The 15,514-nt window shown below is 42.0% G+C and overlaps 2 protein-coding genes across 6 annotated transcripts; one reads left to right on the forward strand and one right to left on the reverse strand.

The window, feature by feature from the left end:
* Positions 1–1,019: 1,019 nt before the first annotated feature.
* gys1 (glycogen synthase 1 (muscle)) lies at positions 1,020–11,400 on the forward strand. 2 transcript variants are annotated; one of them, XM_082531718.1, is made up of 16 exons: positions 1,020–1,263; positions 3,127–3,285; positions 3,383–3,564; positions 5,738–5,929; positions 6,080–6,265; positions 6,428–6,572; positions 6,966–7,083; positions 7,218–7,338; positions 7,483–7,589; positions 7,687–7,746; positions 8,006–8,198; positions 8,447–8,573; positions 8,655–8,750; positions 8,849–9,012; positions 9,778–9,858; positions 9,985–11,400. In XM_082531718.1, exons 2-16 carry the CDS (start codon positions 3,168–3,170, stop codon positions 10,228–10,230), a joined length of 2,136 nt encoding a protein of 711 aa, XP_082387844.1. In that variant the 5' UTR covers positions 1,020–1,263; positions 3,127–3,167; the 3' UTR covers positions 10,231–11,400. The 2 variants fall into 2 exon arrangements, with proteins under 2 accessions (XP_082387844.1, XP_082387845.1); XM_082531719.1 differs by having other exon boundaries at positions 3,167–3,285.
* A 13-nt stretch (positions 11,401–11,413) lies between these two features.
* aspdh (aspartate dehydrogenase domain containing) lies at positions 11,414–15,270 on the reverse strand. Of its 4 annotated transcripts, none has more exons than XM_082531722.1 (8): positions 15,134–15,270; positions 14,908–14,964; positions 14,663–14,807; positions 14,414–14,498; positions 13,052–13,201; positions 12,740–12,963; positions 12,519–12,658; positions 11,414–11,621 (listed from the first exon to the last, which is right to left on the reverse strand). In XM_082531722.1, the coding sequence occupies exons 2-8, from the start codon at positions 14,960–14,962 to the stop codon at positions 11,584–11,586; spliced, it is 837 nt and encodes a 278-aa protein (XP_082387848.1). In that variant the 5' UTR covers positions 14,963–14,964; positions 15,134–15,270; the 3' UTR covers positions 11,414–11,583. The 4 variants fall into 4 exon arrangements, with proteins under 4 accessions (XP_082387848.1, XP_082387847.1, XP_082387846.1 ...); XM_082531721.1 differs by having other exon boundaries at positions 15,071–15,270; XM_082531720.1 differs by having other exon boundaries at positions 14,908–15,270.
* Between the last annotated feature and the right edge of the window lie 244 nt (positions 15,271–15,514).

Raw genomic sequence — 15,514 nt, forward strand, 5'->3', positions numbered from 1 at the left:
CACGAGCAGTTGTCCAAGCATTTCACTACATATCGTACTGTGTATGACTGTGTACGTGACAAATAAAATTTGAATTTGTTGTATCTTACAGTAAAGTACTGGCATTTAAATGCATCTTTTACAGTATTATTACTGTATTCGCATTTACAATACACTACTACTGTGTACTATTTTAAATGAAGTTACAAAAGAAGAATTATAGCAGTGATTTAATATTTTCCAATAATCTTTTGCAGTTAGAGTAATATACTCTATACATATAGTACGGTTTCTTACTGTACACATAGGAAAACAGCATTCCTAAAGAAAGCTGAGATCCTTCATTGTGTGCAGCAACATTTATAGAGTGGCAGCAGAGATCATTTTCGGCGTGGTGGAGAACACCGTCACACTGGTCCAGTGTCTCCCACAGGGGTTCGGTGGTGGCTGGGATCTAGTGGAGGCCATAACATATGATTCACATTCTCATCACACCATTCAGTGACTCCCTGTGGAGGAGCACTGCTGTCCAGGAAAAGACCACTCCTATCAGACTATAAATGCTTTTTAGTAAGTTCAATGTGATCACTCAGAACTACTCTGTGTCCGTTTGCCCTGACCCCTCTCTCAACAACATGCCAGCAAATATCCGCCCGCAGCATAACAGAGCCACTGGATCTCTTCACTGTAGGGATGGAGAGGTCAAGGTTTTACTTTAATCTGATACCTCTAAGTAGCTCCATAGGTAGGATAGTCCACGAATGTCTCTAGTCATACTGTATTTTTTAAAAACTATAGCCCTCTGAGAAGCTTATAAATAGCTCTGGCTCTCCCCCTTCTCACAGGAAACTAGAAAAAGCTCCCTGCTGTACGTGACTCCCCTCTTGTGTACGGCTAAAACATTCGTTCACCAATAACAGCAGCTCTTTAACCACTTCCCAGCCAATCGCACGTCCCCGCCGAGGAAAACACCCAGTTCCTGTGGTGTTTTATGTAAAAGGCGGAGACACGGAGAAGCCAGGGGGCAATAGGAGTGCAGCTCATGAATAATGTGTGGGCGGAGACTCCAAGCTCACCAACCCAGCCTCCTTCCTGCATCGCAGGCCATGAGCGTCCCGTCCCTCCGCACGACCCGAGCGCACCGGGCCAATGTGAATCGCTGACATTTAACCAACGCCGCCGCCCCTTCTTCTTCTCACTCTGCGCTGTTATTATTTTTATGGACGGACTGCGACAGCTGCCAATGCGTGCTTCATCTTCGTGAAGTTGGGACAAAACTGAAGGGTAAGTGAACATCTTTATTTCAGCCTGCCCGGTGATAATAGAATACATCCTAGGCGTGCGCGCATCGGTTCGGGACGCGGCGTCTGTGTTTTTCCGCAGCAGTGATGCAGTAGGTGCTTCATGTCACGTTCGCCCCGAAACTCACGATAGACACGCACACAGGCGTGTTGTTGCTCCCTGGGGTCTCAAGACGTGCCTGTCTTGGGACATTGTGCCCTTTTCCCAGCAATGTGGACCTGCTGAGCAGTAACCACTCTATTCACTAAAAGGGACGTCAGCAAGGTCACGATGGTAATGATGATGATGATGATGATGATGATGGTTTACAATGAAATCCTAATGAGGCAGATAGGAACCCCTTCACAGAGCCGGGGGGAATCCCATGTGGATTTCCAGAGAAAGTTTAATTCAGCAGTAAGGTGTTTACGCTCAGGATCGGTGTAAAGCATGGTGATGATGGACTGAGGACCTTTCATATCTCGCTATAAAAACACAATCAGAACAGAATCTTCGAGGGGCTACATCCAAAAAATAAGAAGGCAAATTTATGCAAAGCTTAAGTGTTTGGTTTGTCATCAACTTGAAGGCTTCTCCGTCTGTGAGTGCCCGGGGTCAGCCTTGTGTTCAGTGCTATCAGTAGCAGCTCAGCGCAAACACGCTGGAATTTGAGTATCATCTTCTTCCTTACAGTAAAAAAAAAAAATTACCTTAAAAAAAAATCAAAGCGCAGACAGGATTTTTGTAACATGTGGAAGAGGCTATTGGTTTGCATGCATGAACATCAGCTGATTGCTTTTTACAGTAGCTCATCATCAGCAACATTTGCTACAGGATCAAGTTTATACCTGATCAGTGTCCTTATCTGTTTATCCGTTCTCATGGCTCTCCCCACTTTGTGGGGCTCTCTGTCCTGGTCGTTGTGTCCTTGGGCAAGACACCTACCGCCTACTGGTGTTGGCCAGAGGGGCCGATATGGCAGCCTCACTTCTGTCAGTCTGCCCCAGGGCAGCTGTGGCTACTACAGTAGCTTGCCTCTACCAGTGTGTGAATGTGAGAGTGAATGAATAGTGGAACTGTACAGCGCTTTGGGTGCCTTGAAAAGCGCTATATAAATCCAATCCATTATTATTATTATTATTATTATTATTATTTGTGCCAGAAGTTTCATCAGATCTACAAGCAGGAACAGAACACCCGGTTTTGAACTCAAAGTAGAGGACTGACCTTTAAATGTCCAGTACTAATGATGCAGGTGCAGGAGTGCTTGGAAATAAAATGTTCTGTCAAAGTGATGTGCATTTCTGTGCATGTGTGAAGAAGAAGCCCTGTGGTTCTATTAGATGGTGACCCAAGGAAACCTGAAGATAGACTACTGTTACTCAACACTTTAGTGCGTTTGTTTGACCAGGCGCTTGGTTCCTGTGAGAGCAGCTGCAGGTTTATCTTATATCAGGGAAAGAGGTGAAATGTGTGGAAATGAGACTTGTGAAAAGAAGTGAGATATGTTGAGTTTGGATTCCAGTTGTGTAATGTCGTAAGAATGATGCAACCGGGTGTGTTGTTTAATGAAAGCGTAAAGGTTTCATATAGCTATGTGAGGAGATGTTGGTTAAGAGGAAATTGCTCATTGAAGCCGCTTGAGGTTAACCTGGTGAAGTTTAAAGATTAAGAGTGGCTTTTGTTTATGATTTAGACAACGTATTAAAAAACTTGACATGCTTTTATCAAAGATGAGGAGTTTAAAATCAGTGTGTGACAGAAATAAACAAGCTGGCAACGTGTATCCAAGTACATGTGAACTGCTTGGAAATAACTGCAGCACATGACATTTACGTTTTGTGTCTGTGTGTGTGTGGTTGTAAGGTGTCCCCGTCTCAGCGGAGTGTCTTCTATATTTACCCAGCATGCCGCTGGCTCGAAGCCTGTCTGTCACGTCCTTGTCAGGACTGGAGGAATGGGACGAGGAGTTTGATTTAGAGGATGCCGTCCTTTTTGAAATAGCCTGGGAGGTTGCTAACAAAGGCAAGTGTTTGGTGGTTTTTGAAGATAATTAAAAAAAATTATGCCAAAAGACAATGTCGTTTGTGTTGAATCACATTATATCTTTCTATGTGTGAAGTTGGAGGCATCTACACCGTCATCCAGACCAAAGCCCGTCTGACCTCAGAGGAATGGGGGGAGAACTATTTCCTGGTGGGTCCCTATGTGGAGAGCAACGTGCGCACTCAGGTGGAGCTGATCGAGCCCACAAACCCCGCACTCAGGCAGACCATTGACAAGATGAACTCCAGTGGGTGTAAGGTACTACCATATGTAAACTAAAACACAAACACCCCTACACACACACACACAGACACTGAGTTAAATTTATACGATCCACTGATGGGCAGTCATCCTAACAACTCGTGGCTGAGGTACTAATAGTTTATTTGTGTATGCATGCAGTGAATGTGCGCTCTAACGCCCAATTAGAGTTCATCTTTCACTCATCTTTTACATCTGACACACTCCCACTCTGCCCAGCCTTCTGTCCTTGACCACAACTCAAAACCCAGTGACATTTCCCCCGCAAAGGTTAGAAGTTGTATCGATGTCTCTCTATCTCTCTCTTTCTCACAAATGCGCTCCAGAAATAGATGACGGAGTGTGATACTTCTAAAGCTTTGTGCTGTGTCATTCTGAGTGTAATGTGGAGTTGTGGGAAAAGGTTAGGACTGGTAGCGGTACGCTTTTAAAGGGGTTAGTGCAGCCAGGTCAGTAAAGCCGGTATGGTTTACTTTCAGCCACAATTGATGGGACAAGAAGAGAGCAAAAGCAGGCTGCAGCAACACTGAATTTGCATGTTTCATATTATGTTACTAGTTCCTTCCCTCTCCTCTGCTCTTTGTTTCTGTGTGCACATGTGGTTCAACAGCAGAGGCATCTGAAGATAACATTACTTATGTTACATTGCTAATAAGGGTGTCCCAGCAACACTCGGTGTGTCTGAAAGTTTGGTTTGTAATGATAGTTTTGTTTAGTTTTGCCCAGTGGATTACAGGTATCATCCCAGGACCCTCCCATTTTCAAACAAAACGTCTAAGGTTTTATGTACCGGTATCAGAACATAATAAAAATCTATTGATTCTTACTAAATACTGAAATAATTTATATACAACCCGATGAACAACAGTGCATGACATATTCACTGTGCCATTGTTATTTTGCAGAAGCAGTGTGGGGGGGGAAAGAGTGCACCCCGTGACTCAGTAGTTTGTAGAAACAGCAGCAGTAACTTTTAGGGATTGTTTTGTTTTTTGTTTGACATTATCAGTCTCTGATCATGGTTGTGGTGGAATTTTGATCCACTCTTCTTTAAACGGTTGCCTCAGTTCATGCAGCTCTTTGTTAATGTCCCACCAGAGTATTTCCATCATGTTCAGGTCTGGACTCTGACTGGGCTAAGAAAATGCATTGATTCTATTCTTTTTCAGCCACAAATTTCCTGCCGTCCTTGTAATCATTGTCCTGTTGCAGGACCCATTTTCTACCAAGCTTTAGTTATCGGATATTTGGGCTCACATTTGACCCCTTAATACTTTGATATACACACGGGTTCATAGTGGACTTCATGACTGCAAGGTGCCCCAGTCCTGGGGTTGCAAATAAGCCCACATCATCAGTCCTCCACTGCCGTGCTTGACAGTCAGTATGAGGTATTTGTGCTGACGTGCTGTGTTTGGTTTTCAACAAATATGGCTCATTGAACAGTTTGACCTTGAGGGGAATTTGCTTTTCCACTCATGGGATGATTGAGGGATTGTTAACACATACCTGAATGTTCCAGACAAGCAAAACTGGCAAAACGTCTGCTCTTATAGAGCTGCTCACAGTTAATTATCATTTGATTGACTAATTTAAAGTTATCCTATCAATTCCCATGCAATGTCTTTGTTTTTCATGCACTTTCATGCAACCTTTGTTAAATAACAAATTTTTCATACCTGCTAAAGACTGTAGTAGTGGTAGTAGTTGTGGACACTGAATGAATGGGGCCCAGGGTTGCTTACAGATGCACAAGTGGTGTGGGGGCAGGGTGCCAGCAGTGGAAAGTGGGAGGAGGGGAAATAATTTGCCTGTTCATGGTTCTGTGCAGCCTAAATAAGGCTGAAGGAACGTAAGAACCTCAATGTCATTTTAAGAATTGAAGATGGTGATTTGATTACCAGATGATGTGTTTTTAAAGGTTTATTCATTGCTGGTACAAATTTTAGATCATTAGTTTTGGCATTAGTGTATTAAACTATTCCACTTTAGTTGCGTTCTAAGCAGCATGAATTGCAATTCTAACAACGAGAAATACTCAATCCAGGCTTTCTTAGACTGGAATACATTTTTGTAAAGACATAGAAGTCATTCACTTACGTTATGTTAGAGAGAGAAGGACTAACCAGTTTTTTTTTTCTCCCTTTCGCCCTTGTCTGTTTTCTTACAGGTCTACTTTGGCCGCTGGCTTATTGAAGGTAGTCCCTACGTTGTGCTCATTGATATCGCGTTCACCGCCTGGTCTTTAGACTCCTGGAAGAGCGAGCTGTGGGAGCTTTGTTCCATTGGCGTGCCATGGTTTGACCGTGAGGCCAACGATGCGGTGCTGTTTGGTTTCCTGACCGCTTGGCTTCTGGGAGAGGTCAGCAGCTCAGACTTAATACTACACAGCTGATGAGAACGGGCATAAAACATAAAGATGGATTATCTGTAGGTCCTCCAGCAGTTTAAAGGGCTCTTTAAAGCAGCATATTAAACTAATCTGAACCCTTTCTTTCCTTCCAAATCACAGTTTGCAGCCCAGTGTGAGCAGCCTGCGCACATTGTGGCCCATTTCCATGAGTGGCTGGCAGGGCTGGGGCTGGTGTTGTGTAGACAGAGACAGCTTCCAGTGGCAACCATCTTCACCACACATGCTACACTCCTGGGGCGCTACCTGTGTGCTGGAAACGTGGACTTCTATAACAACCTAGCAGAGGTATGTAGCTGCTTTTTTATTAAGTATCAGTTCAATAAATAAATAAAGATGCCATCAAGCAGTTGTTGGCTTTGAATGTGTGATTTATATGAATATAAATATGAACTATTTCAAAAAATAGCTGACTACATTATAGACTCTCTGTGGTCTGTCTGTGTTCAGTTCAATGTAGACAAGGAAGCGGGCGATCGACAAATCTACCATCGCTACTGTATAGAGCGTGCAGCGGCACACTGTGCCCACGTCTTCACCACAGTGTCTCAAATTACTGCCATTGAGGCTGAACACCTGCTCAAGAGGAAACCAGGTGTGTAGCAGTGGACTGGTGTGTGTAAGACGGCAGCATGCCTCCAGCTCCCCCTGCAATACTCTGAATATAGAAGTCTGAATATGTAAAATATAATATATATAATATAATGCTTTCAGTGTAGTATTATTTTAAATTAACCCTTAGAAAATCCTTAAAAATCATGACTCATTTTGTCTTAAGAACAAAAAAGTAACAGCTTCCCAAAAACCACTTTAAAAATGTTACATAGTAATATTTTTTTCCACTTTAAATTACTCACTCTTTTAAAACTACTTCAGCCTGAACTATACATATCGAGTATTAATTATGCTTTGGAGATTTTTAATCTACCTGACTATCAAATCATCACCTTTTCTCTACTGCATGCTTATGCTTTGCCTGCTTCCACAGATATCGTGACTCCCAACGGGCTCAACGTGAAGAAGTTCTCAGCTATGCACGAGTTTCAAAACCTCCACGCTCAGAGCAAGAGTCGGATTCAGGAGTTTGTCAGGGGACACTTCTATGGGTTAGTCCGCACGTCACAGCGTGTGTAAAGTGCTTAAAAGTTAATGAATTTAGCCAGAAAGGGGAAGTGACAAATCAAGTTGTGTATTTTTTTTTTTTTTTTAAATTGTATGTTGGTGACCATCTGACCATCAGACACCTCGACTTCAACCTGGACAAGTGTTTGTTCCTCTTCATCGCTGGGAGGTACGAATTCTCCAACAAAGGAGCCGACATCTTCTTGGAGGCTTTAGCCAGACTCAATTATCTACTGAGAGTACGTATGTGTGGCTGTGTTCACAGATGTGCACATGTGTTCACAGATGTGGAAGGAGAAAGGTCAATCCTAGGTGTTTTTTTTTTGTTTTTTTTAAAAAGATAAAACAAAATCTAACTCCAGTGTCTGTATGGTCCATCAAAGGTCAACCACAGTGACGTGACAGTGATCGCATTCTTCATCATGCCAGCTCGGACAAACAACTTCAATGTGGAGACCTTGAAGGGCCAAGCAGTCAGGAAGCAGCTCTGGTGAGGTTCTTTAAAGATGTAGTTATTCATTTTGAACTTAAAGGAGTAATGGATTTGAATTTTTATTTTATTTTTTTAATTTTTTTGTCCCTGGCAGGGATACTGCTCAGACTGTGAAGGAGCGCTTTGGAAAGAAACTTTATGAGTCACTTCTGGTGTAAGTCGACCCCTTTTTAATCCTGCCTCTTAAAAACTGTAAGATGTAAAAAGTATTAGACACCCAGCTTATTACAACAAATATCTCCTAATAAATAGTCCCCAATAAAGGTATGCATTAAACTTGGATATACCTGAATTTGTAAAAATGTTGAAATCTTATTGGTTTTATTAAATTCAAACCTGCTAATTATTAGATTTTTTTGGTTTTTTTTGTGCTGTGAGTTTCGTTTTAACATTAACTCGAGCTTTTTCTTCAGTGGGCAGCTGCCAGATGTGTCGAAGATGCTGGACAAAGAGGATTTCACAATCATGAAGCGCGCCATCTTTGCCACTCAGAGACAGTGCCAGCCTCCGATCTGCACTCACAACATGCTGGAGGACAGCAGCGACCCCATCCTCAACTGTGTTCGCCGCATTGGCCTTTTCAACAGCTCTGCTGACCGGGTCAAGGTAGGTCACGTGACAGGAGGTGACCGCTGGAAGATTCCCTGTCGCCTTTCTGGGATTTAAGTTGTTAATTTATTTTGATTTATTTTTTTTAGTTTGTGAGGTATCATAGTCGCACCTGAAAGAAAAAAGTGTTGTGAGCATGATTCTGTAATTTTATTTTTTCCTCAATCTGAATTACCCCTCATGCTGCTGGTTCTGGCAGTGTGCCCTATCTGTCTGTAACACTGAATTTCTTCTTCATCTGTTAGATTATCTTCCATCCCGAGTTCCTTTCATCCACCTCTCCTCTTCTTCCAATGGACTACGAGGAGTTTGTAAGAGGTTGCCACCTTGGCGTCTTTCCCTCTTACTATGAGCCCTGGGGCTACACACCTGGTATGATTCATTCATGCTGACAAGATGCATCTATGTGTGTATTAATATAAAAGTACTAATTATTGTTTCCCTGTTTATCAGCTGAGTGCACTGTCATGGGAATTCCATCAATCTCCACTAACCTGTCAGGTTTTGGCTGTTTCATGGAGGAACACATAGCAGACCCAACGGCATATGGTGCATCTTCATGCCTTCTCTTCTAAATTCTACTGTTTTTCAAAAGAAGTCCTCTTTTTAAGATAATCAGGAAAAACTGCTGCTTTTTCGCTTTGCAGGTATCTACATCCTGGACCGCAGGTGTCGGGGAGTGGACGAGTCATGCAACCAGCTCACTTCCTTCCTGTTCCAGTTTTGCAAGCAGAGCCGCCGCCAACGGATCATCCAGAGGAACCGCACTGAGCGTCTGAGCGATCTCTTGGACTGGAAATACCTCGGCAGGGTAACATTACAAATCCTGTTGCACATCTCTGGACCCCTCGGCCTTCATTGTCTTTGTTGTTTTCCTTCTTGATCAGGGGTGTCAAACATAAGGCCCACGGTCCAGAATCGGCCCGCCAAAGGCTCCAGTTCAGCCTTTTTGGCAGGTTTGGAAAATGTGAAGGGGGGCATACATTTTTGAGCTTTTCCTGCTGTTAAAGTCCTCCCCGTGGCCATTCATACTACAAAAGTAATTGAGTAATATATAAACAATTAAATGACAAAAGGAGAAAAAACAAGGAACTATCTACTATAGAAATGTATGCTTCTACGTTTGGTTCACATTTAAAAAACAAAACAAAACTGAACAGTCTACACAATGAATGAACAGAACTTTTTCTGTGATTTTGCACATTTATATCTTATGGTTTAATCCAAAGAGACGCACTGACAGGCTTTTCTTTATCACGAGATGTATTGTTGAAATTGCACTTCTCTTTCTTATGTCTCAGGAGTTAAATGTGTAATTAAAATTCTTTAGACTGACAGACAGGAGAGTTTCACTCGTCGGCCTTCTTGAGCTCAGTGGGCTGTGTGTTGCCCACCATCTAACATCAGATCAGATCCTTGCTCTAGATTTTACTTAAAGTTCTTTAGTTATTGAAAGAAACTCCTTCTTTGGAGTTTCTTGTGTATTTCTCTACTATTTGCAACAACGAGTCTCACAGATAAAATCTTTACAACAGTTATTTATTTATTTTTAATTTCTCCTTCTTTTCTTCATTAGTATTATATAGCTGCCCGCCACATGGCCCTGGCTAAAGCCTTCCCTGACACCTTCATATATGAACCTCAGGATACAGCCCAAGTAAGTTAACTTGTATTTTTTTTTTAATAGACACAGTATTTAAAACAAATGTGAGGTTTTTTTTTTTTTTTTCTTGAAGCGTCCTCTTCCTGTTTATGTTTTTAATACTTTCACTCCTGTCCTCAGACCGCCGGTTTCCGTTACCCCCGACCAGCCTCAGTGCCACCATCTCCAGCCCTGTCCCGCCACTCCTCCCCGCACCACAGCGAGGCTGAAGACAACGAAGATGACGAGTGCTACGACGAGGACCTGGAGGCCGAAAAGGACAAGGTGAACATCCGCCAGCCCTACACGCTGCCTATGAAAAACAAGTCCATCGCCATCATCGGGGCCAACGGGAATGGCGACGAGGTGACGAGCGAGAAAAACTGAGACCGACGCACTACTGCTAAACCTCACTAGTGAAACTCTTATCTGTGGTTCAAGTTGTCCGTGTAGACGACTGTGGCTGCGTGAACGCGTGTGACGAATTTAATATTGGCATGTTGTGACAAAATGCATTACTGTCAGTGTCTTCCCAACCTGTGCGTACCTCAGAATTTTTAAAAACAGTATCTGTCAGTTTGATATATTTTGGTATTGTTTCAGTTACACCAGCAGTGTGACCGGTAGTTTGCTTTGTGAAGTAAATGCAGCAACTTAAAAGGAAAAAGGTTAACTGACAGATCAACACATAGGAAAACAAATCAGGATTGCTGGATTTTTGTAGAATACTAACAGTGAGTAACGTGGATCTAACAGAGGATCATTAATATTAACAGCAAACTGTGGAGTCGGATTTTATACTTCATTCAAACGTAGGTCAGGGCTGGGAGAACAGCTTATCTCTCCTTTTTTTTTACCAGCTTACCATCTCTACAAGTTCAAAACGGGAAGCTTCCTGTGAAAAAGCCCACATAGCAATATTATGCATTAAGAGCCAGAAAGAGCATCTGTTCTTTTTGTCGTTTTCACTCGTGCCCCACATGATGTGACAACCATACAGTGCTTCACACTTGACTTTCTACCTTTTTGTAGCATTTTTTTCTCTTTTCTTTCTTTCACGCGCCTTGTTTTTTGCATAACCTCTCAAAATAGAAACAAAATGAAGAGCACACACTGATAATGCTGAAAACGCTCTCGTTCGGAGAATGGTATCGCCTTGTGTGTGAGTGTGTTCTCATTTTGTTTGTGTGCCTTACAGTATCACAGTGTGTCCACTGTACTCCTACTGTGTTTGTGCGCGCTTGTGTGTAGAGATTATTCCTTGGTTCGCCTGTTTCAGCAAGTATTTATTTGTGAAATGAAAAGAGGTAAGACAGAGGGGAAAGGGTACTGTGTCCTAAGATGGAAACTGTGTTTACAGGTAGAAGACCTGACAGAGAGAAAGGGCTGGAAAAACAAGCTACTGTATGTCTTGAGTATTTGTTTTGGAAAAAAGGAAATGGTTTTGCCAGCCGTATACTGTCACTATCACTCCATTTCTCACAATCTTGCACCAGATGAACATATAATAAAATTTAAATATCTATATACACCTGTTTGGTGTTTTATAAACAGTAACGGGCTCTTCTTTCATTGTGTTTGTGCAGTTTATTGGAACAAATATATCCAAAGATTTGCTTCTTTGTAACATACTGATCTTATCTACACAGCATCTCCTTCATAAATCATTCAGATCAGCTGAAATGTTGCAGTGAATCCTCTTCTTCCGTTGTAGGTAATCCTCCAAAGTGCTTGGCTGTTTCAGCACAGGTAAACTCTGCCCCCGTGACCTTTGCAAACTGAGAAAAACAAGAATGTAAAAATCTGAGTCTTCACATGAAAAACATACTGAAACACACCGTACTCCACACTCAAAGAGGACCTATGATGCTATCACACTTAATATAATCCCCATATATCTTATGTTTGGCCTCGGTGCAGCTCCCAAGTTCATAAACTAAGAGAAACTTCCTTTAGGGCCTTTAAGGGCATCTGTGAGCCAGTTTTCTTTCTTTCTTTTCCTCTTGGAAAGGAAAGCTTTGAGCAGCAGGTGTCATCATGGGTTTGAAATCCTTTATTCTCATGGTGCATGTGCTGGAGATGACTATAATAAATATATGTGCATTTACTAGCGTCATAAAAAGCCATCGAAAAAACTGTAAAACTGAATACTTTTACAGTTTTATACTTTAATATGAGCACTCACCATTGTAATAGTGTTGTGTGTGTGTGTGTGTGTGTGTGTGTGTGTGTGTGTGTGTGTGTGTATGTATTATGGAATAAATTAATGAAACACTTAAACCACACATAAGATATTAATATGAGTAATTGAGTGAGAGCGAAATGATTCAACAACGGTCACCGGAAACCAGCCATTAATCATTTGGAGCCTGAATTTAAAATTACAACAAAAAATGAAATCACCACCGCTTTCATCATCCAGGAACTGCCTGCACGCTCTGCACACATGAGGTCAGGCATTGTCTTGCACCACGAGGAACACAAGGCCCACTGCACCAGGTCTAAAAATAGCTCTGAGCATTTCATCCCTGTTTATAACTACTTTAAGGAGTTTGCTGTGCTTAAGTACAATTTGGAGGTGTTTGTGTTGACATGATAGATACCTTAAAAGGGTGACACAGAGTGCTTTACATCAGATTCACTGAGAAAGTGTTTGGCAGTCATTTAGGACTTACTGAGTAAACTATTCCAGAAAGAGCTGTAAGTTGCGCTGCCAGTAACAGCCCCGAGTTTGGCTGGATTCCTCCTCACTGTGTGTACTGAGAAACCATCAGGCCCAGTCACCTCCACTTCCACCACATGGTAGTCTCTTAACCTGCGGCATGAAGGTACATGAAGCTGGAAGATGCAGGCAGGATGGTTTCAAACAAACAATCCGACTTTTAGAAGCACTCACGCTGTATCTGACACAATCTCTCCCTGGACACCAGTGAAGCCCAGTGTCCCTGCTGCCACTGCTGCTGCTGCCATGGTGTTCACATTGTTAGGAGCGAGTGGGCACAACTCTGCAACGGAGCCTCTGAACAAAACACGCCTGCCTTCTCCCTCCGTCCAGTCAGTGAGGACGTCTCCTGTCAGCCGAAAGCAGGAGGGATGCTTGGACATTCTGATGAACAAAGCCTAAAAATAAACCATGAAAGGAAAAAGCAACATTAAATCGCTTATGTTCATTTCCATGGTTTTAAACACTGGACTATCCTTGTTTTACCTTTATTTTCCCACTGTCATTCAGCCTCTGGATGTCCTGGCCTCCCCATAATGCACCACTGGGGACGTAGAGAGTCCTGCCATACTTCTGAGCAGCCTGACTCAACTTCTGGTTCAGATCAGGATCAGCGAGGGCAGATGGAGAGCCCACCTAGAGGAGGAAAAAAACGAAAAACAAAGGTGCAAAACAAATGATGAAGTGTCGTTGACTTCTCAAGTGTTTGTGGGTTAGGATGACCGTCTGTCGACTCTGAATTTTGAACCTGTTATTGAATTTAAATCTACAAAGCAAACGCTATCAAACCAAACGCCCGTGTACATGCGAAACTCTTCAAACATTAATGTGGAGATATATTTAAAATGTGATTTGCAGAATGCTTCATAGTCACAGCTGCAGTGGAGATACCATGTGCTTGGTCTTTTATGCATTTAAATCCAGTCTGTGACTGAGAAGTGTTAATTGGAAAGTATCAAAAACAGATGAGGGTGAATTAAGACTTTGCTGGGGTTAATCCTGAAGCATATGAAAGACTATTGTCTGCAAAAAAGTGAACATTGAAGTATAGAAATGAGCATTTTCCTTATTTGCAAAGCAAATAGCCAATTTAAATAGCCAGATGCTCTCTCTGCCATCCTATTTCTGATGGTTGAGTAAAAGTTATGATTAACATTAACAGTTTGTTTCTCTATGTGAGGAATGAGTAGTTTGTGAGAAAGAATTGTGCTTAACAGTCAAATACTTTTGAGGGGTCCGTGAAGAGGACAGTGGAGGACTTTTCTCCAAGGAGGAGAACATTTAATAACCTTCAGCTGGACCGAGATGGCGATTGTTTACAGTCGAATGACATGATATTCTGTCCATTTTATGTACGCTCACAGTACCTTAAGGAAACAGTACCTCAACTGACCACTCGTTAAAACCAAGATATGCAGAAGAGCATCTCTCAATGCACAGCTTTGAAGCAGACAGGCTACAGCTGCGGAAGACCACATCCTGTCAACTAAGAACAGGAAACTGAGGCCACAGTTTGAACATATTCACCAAAATTAGTCAAAAGAAGATGCTGCCTGGTCAGATGAGGTTTGATTTCTGCTGTGACATTCAGATGGTAGGGTCCAATTTTGTTGTAAACAACATGAAAGGATGGACCCATTCTGCCTCGTATCAGTGGTTCAGCCTGATAATGATTTAATGGTATGAAATCATAAAAATGACAGATTTAAATCAAACTGTATCAGTCAATTAAAATAAAATCTGTCAAGTACTATAAATAAAATATAACATTGGAAGAATCTATCAAAAAAACAAACAAAGAAATGTACTAGCTGTTTCACTGAAATAGCAAAATCAGAAGTAGCTCACCATGAAATGAGACTGAGACAGAAACTGGAGCCCAAATTCTTTAACTATTTGAGGATGGCACACCTCAACAATCACATCGCATCGCCTGCAAAACACACAATGATTATTCTTCAAAGTTCAGAAGGGAAATTCCCGAAGATAAATACAGTACGTTTATAGCGTTCCTGATTTAATACATAAAAACACGTGTGCACAGAACAATCATGCTGTGTGCACGTGGGTTTTTAATGCTTATGCACATGTTTGCACCTTTCTGCAAAGGACGATAGATCCCCGAGTATGAGTTCAGAGGGGACTAAACCACTGAGCTTGCCAGAATTCCTGTTCCAGACAAAACCCAGAGTCAAACCGAGGGCAGGTCCATCTTTATTGATCCTCTCCACTAGGTACTGACCTAAATTGCACACACATACACACACATGCACATGCTTTCAGGAAATAATATACAGCAATTTAAAGAGTGTTTGCCTGGGATTTAAAAGGGGAATTCCGACCTAGATGTCCAAATCCTACGACTCCAATCCTTAAAGAGGAAGAATCGGTCGCCATAGCTGTACAAAGGAAGCAAACAAAGCAGATAAAAGCCCAGAGTGCAGTCGCAAAGCAAACCAATACACATGCACACATATACATGTCTATATTGACCTTAAGCCCTACCTGATATCAACCCCTTCTTGCACAGTTACTGCATTTATTACTCTATACACCCAGTAAACTTACACCCCCTCCAGCGTTGTCCCACACCTTGAATTTCAATAACCAGCCCAGAGCTGCAAGAACTGTGTTCAGGCAAAGCACAAAGTTTGACTCAGAGTAGCCTGTAGTTAATCATTGTTGCAGTTCTGTGAAATTATTACACGCAGGGCTCCTCCTCCATCTGCTTGAACTTAAATCTCAGCTTCAGAAAAATGTAATTGTTTGAAATTTTCAAAACAAAATCCAGTCAAGACGAGCACTGAACATCATTCAACATACAAAGCATTTTATTCTTCTTCTATGTCAGAATGTGTGTCATACTTTCTTTGATCACAAACAAAAGAAATGTGTCATATTCATCAGTATCTATGAGCAAACGAGCCCTTTCCTTTACTTTAAATGTGA

Source organism: Aulonocara stuartgranti, assembly GCF_965226115.1.
Source record: "Aulonocara stuartgranti genome assembly, chromosome: 4".
Lineage (NCBI taxonomy): Eukaryota > Metazoa > Chordata > Actinopteri > Cichliformes > Cichlidae > Aulonocara > Aulonocara stuartgranti.

What these genes read in the sequence shown, in the direction of transcription:
- aspdh (XM_082531720.1), bottom strand. Translation starts at nt 15,046, where the DNA reads ATGTATATGTGTGCATGTGTATTGGTTTGCTTTGCGACTGCACTCTGG. An exon ending in TGTCTCAGTCTCATTTCATG is followed by an intron (nt 13,202 to 14,413) that starts GTGAGCTACTTC and finishes TTCCTCCTCTAG; the next exon opens with GTGGGCTCTCCATCTGCCCT. An exon ending in GAGATTGTGTCAGATACAGC is followed by an intron (nt 12,659 to 12,739) that starts GTGAGTGCTTCT and finishes TTCATGCCGCAG; the next exon opens with GTTAAGAGACTACCATGTGG.
- gys1 (XM_082531718.1), top strand. Translation starts at nt 3,168, where the DNA reads ATGCCGCTGGCTCGAAGCCTGTCTGTCACGTCCTTGTCAGGACTGGAG. An exon ending in CTGGGAGGTTGCTAACAAAG is followed by an intron (nt 3,286 to 3,382) that starts GCAAGTGTTTGG and finishes CTATGTGTGAAG; the next exon opens with TTGGAGGCATCTACACCGTC. An exon ending in TCTATAACAACCTAGCAGAG is followed by an intron (nt 6,266 to 6,427) that starts GTATGTAGCTGC and finishes GTCTGTGTTCAG; the next exon opens with TTCAATGTAGACAAGGAAGC.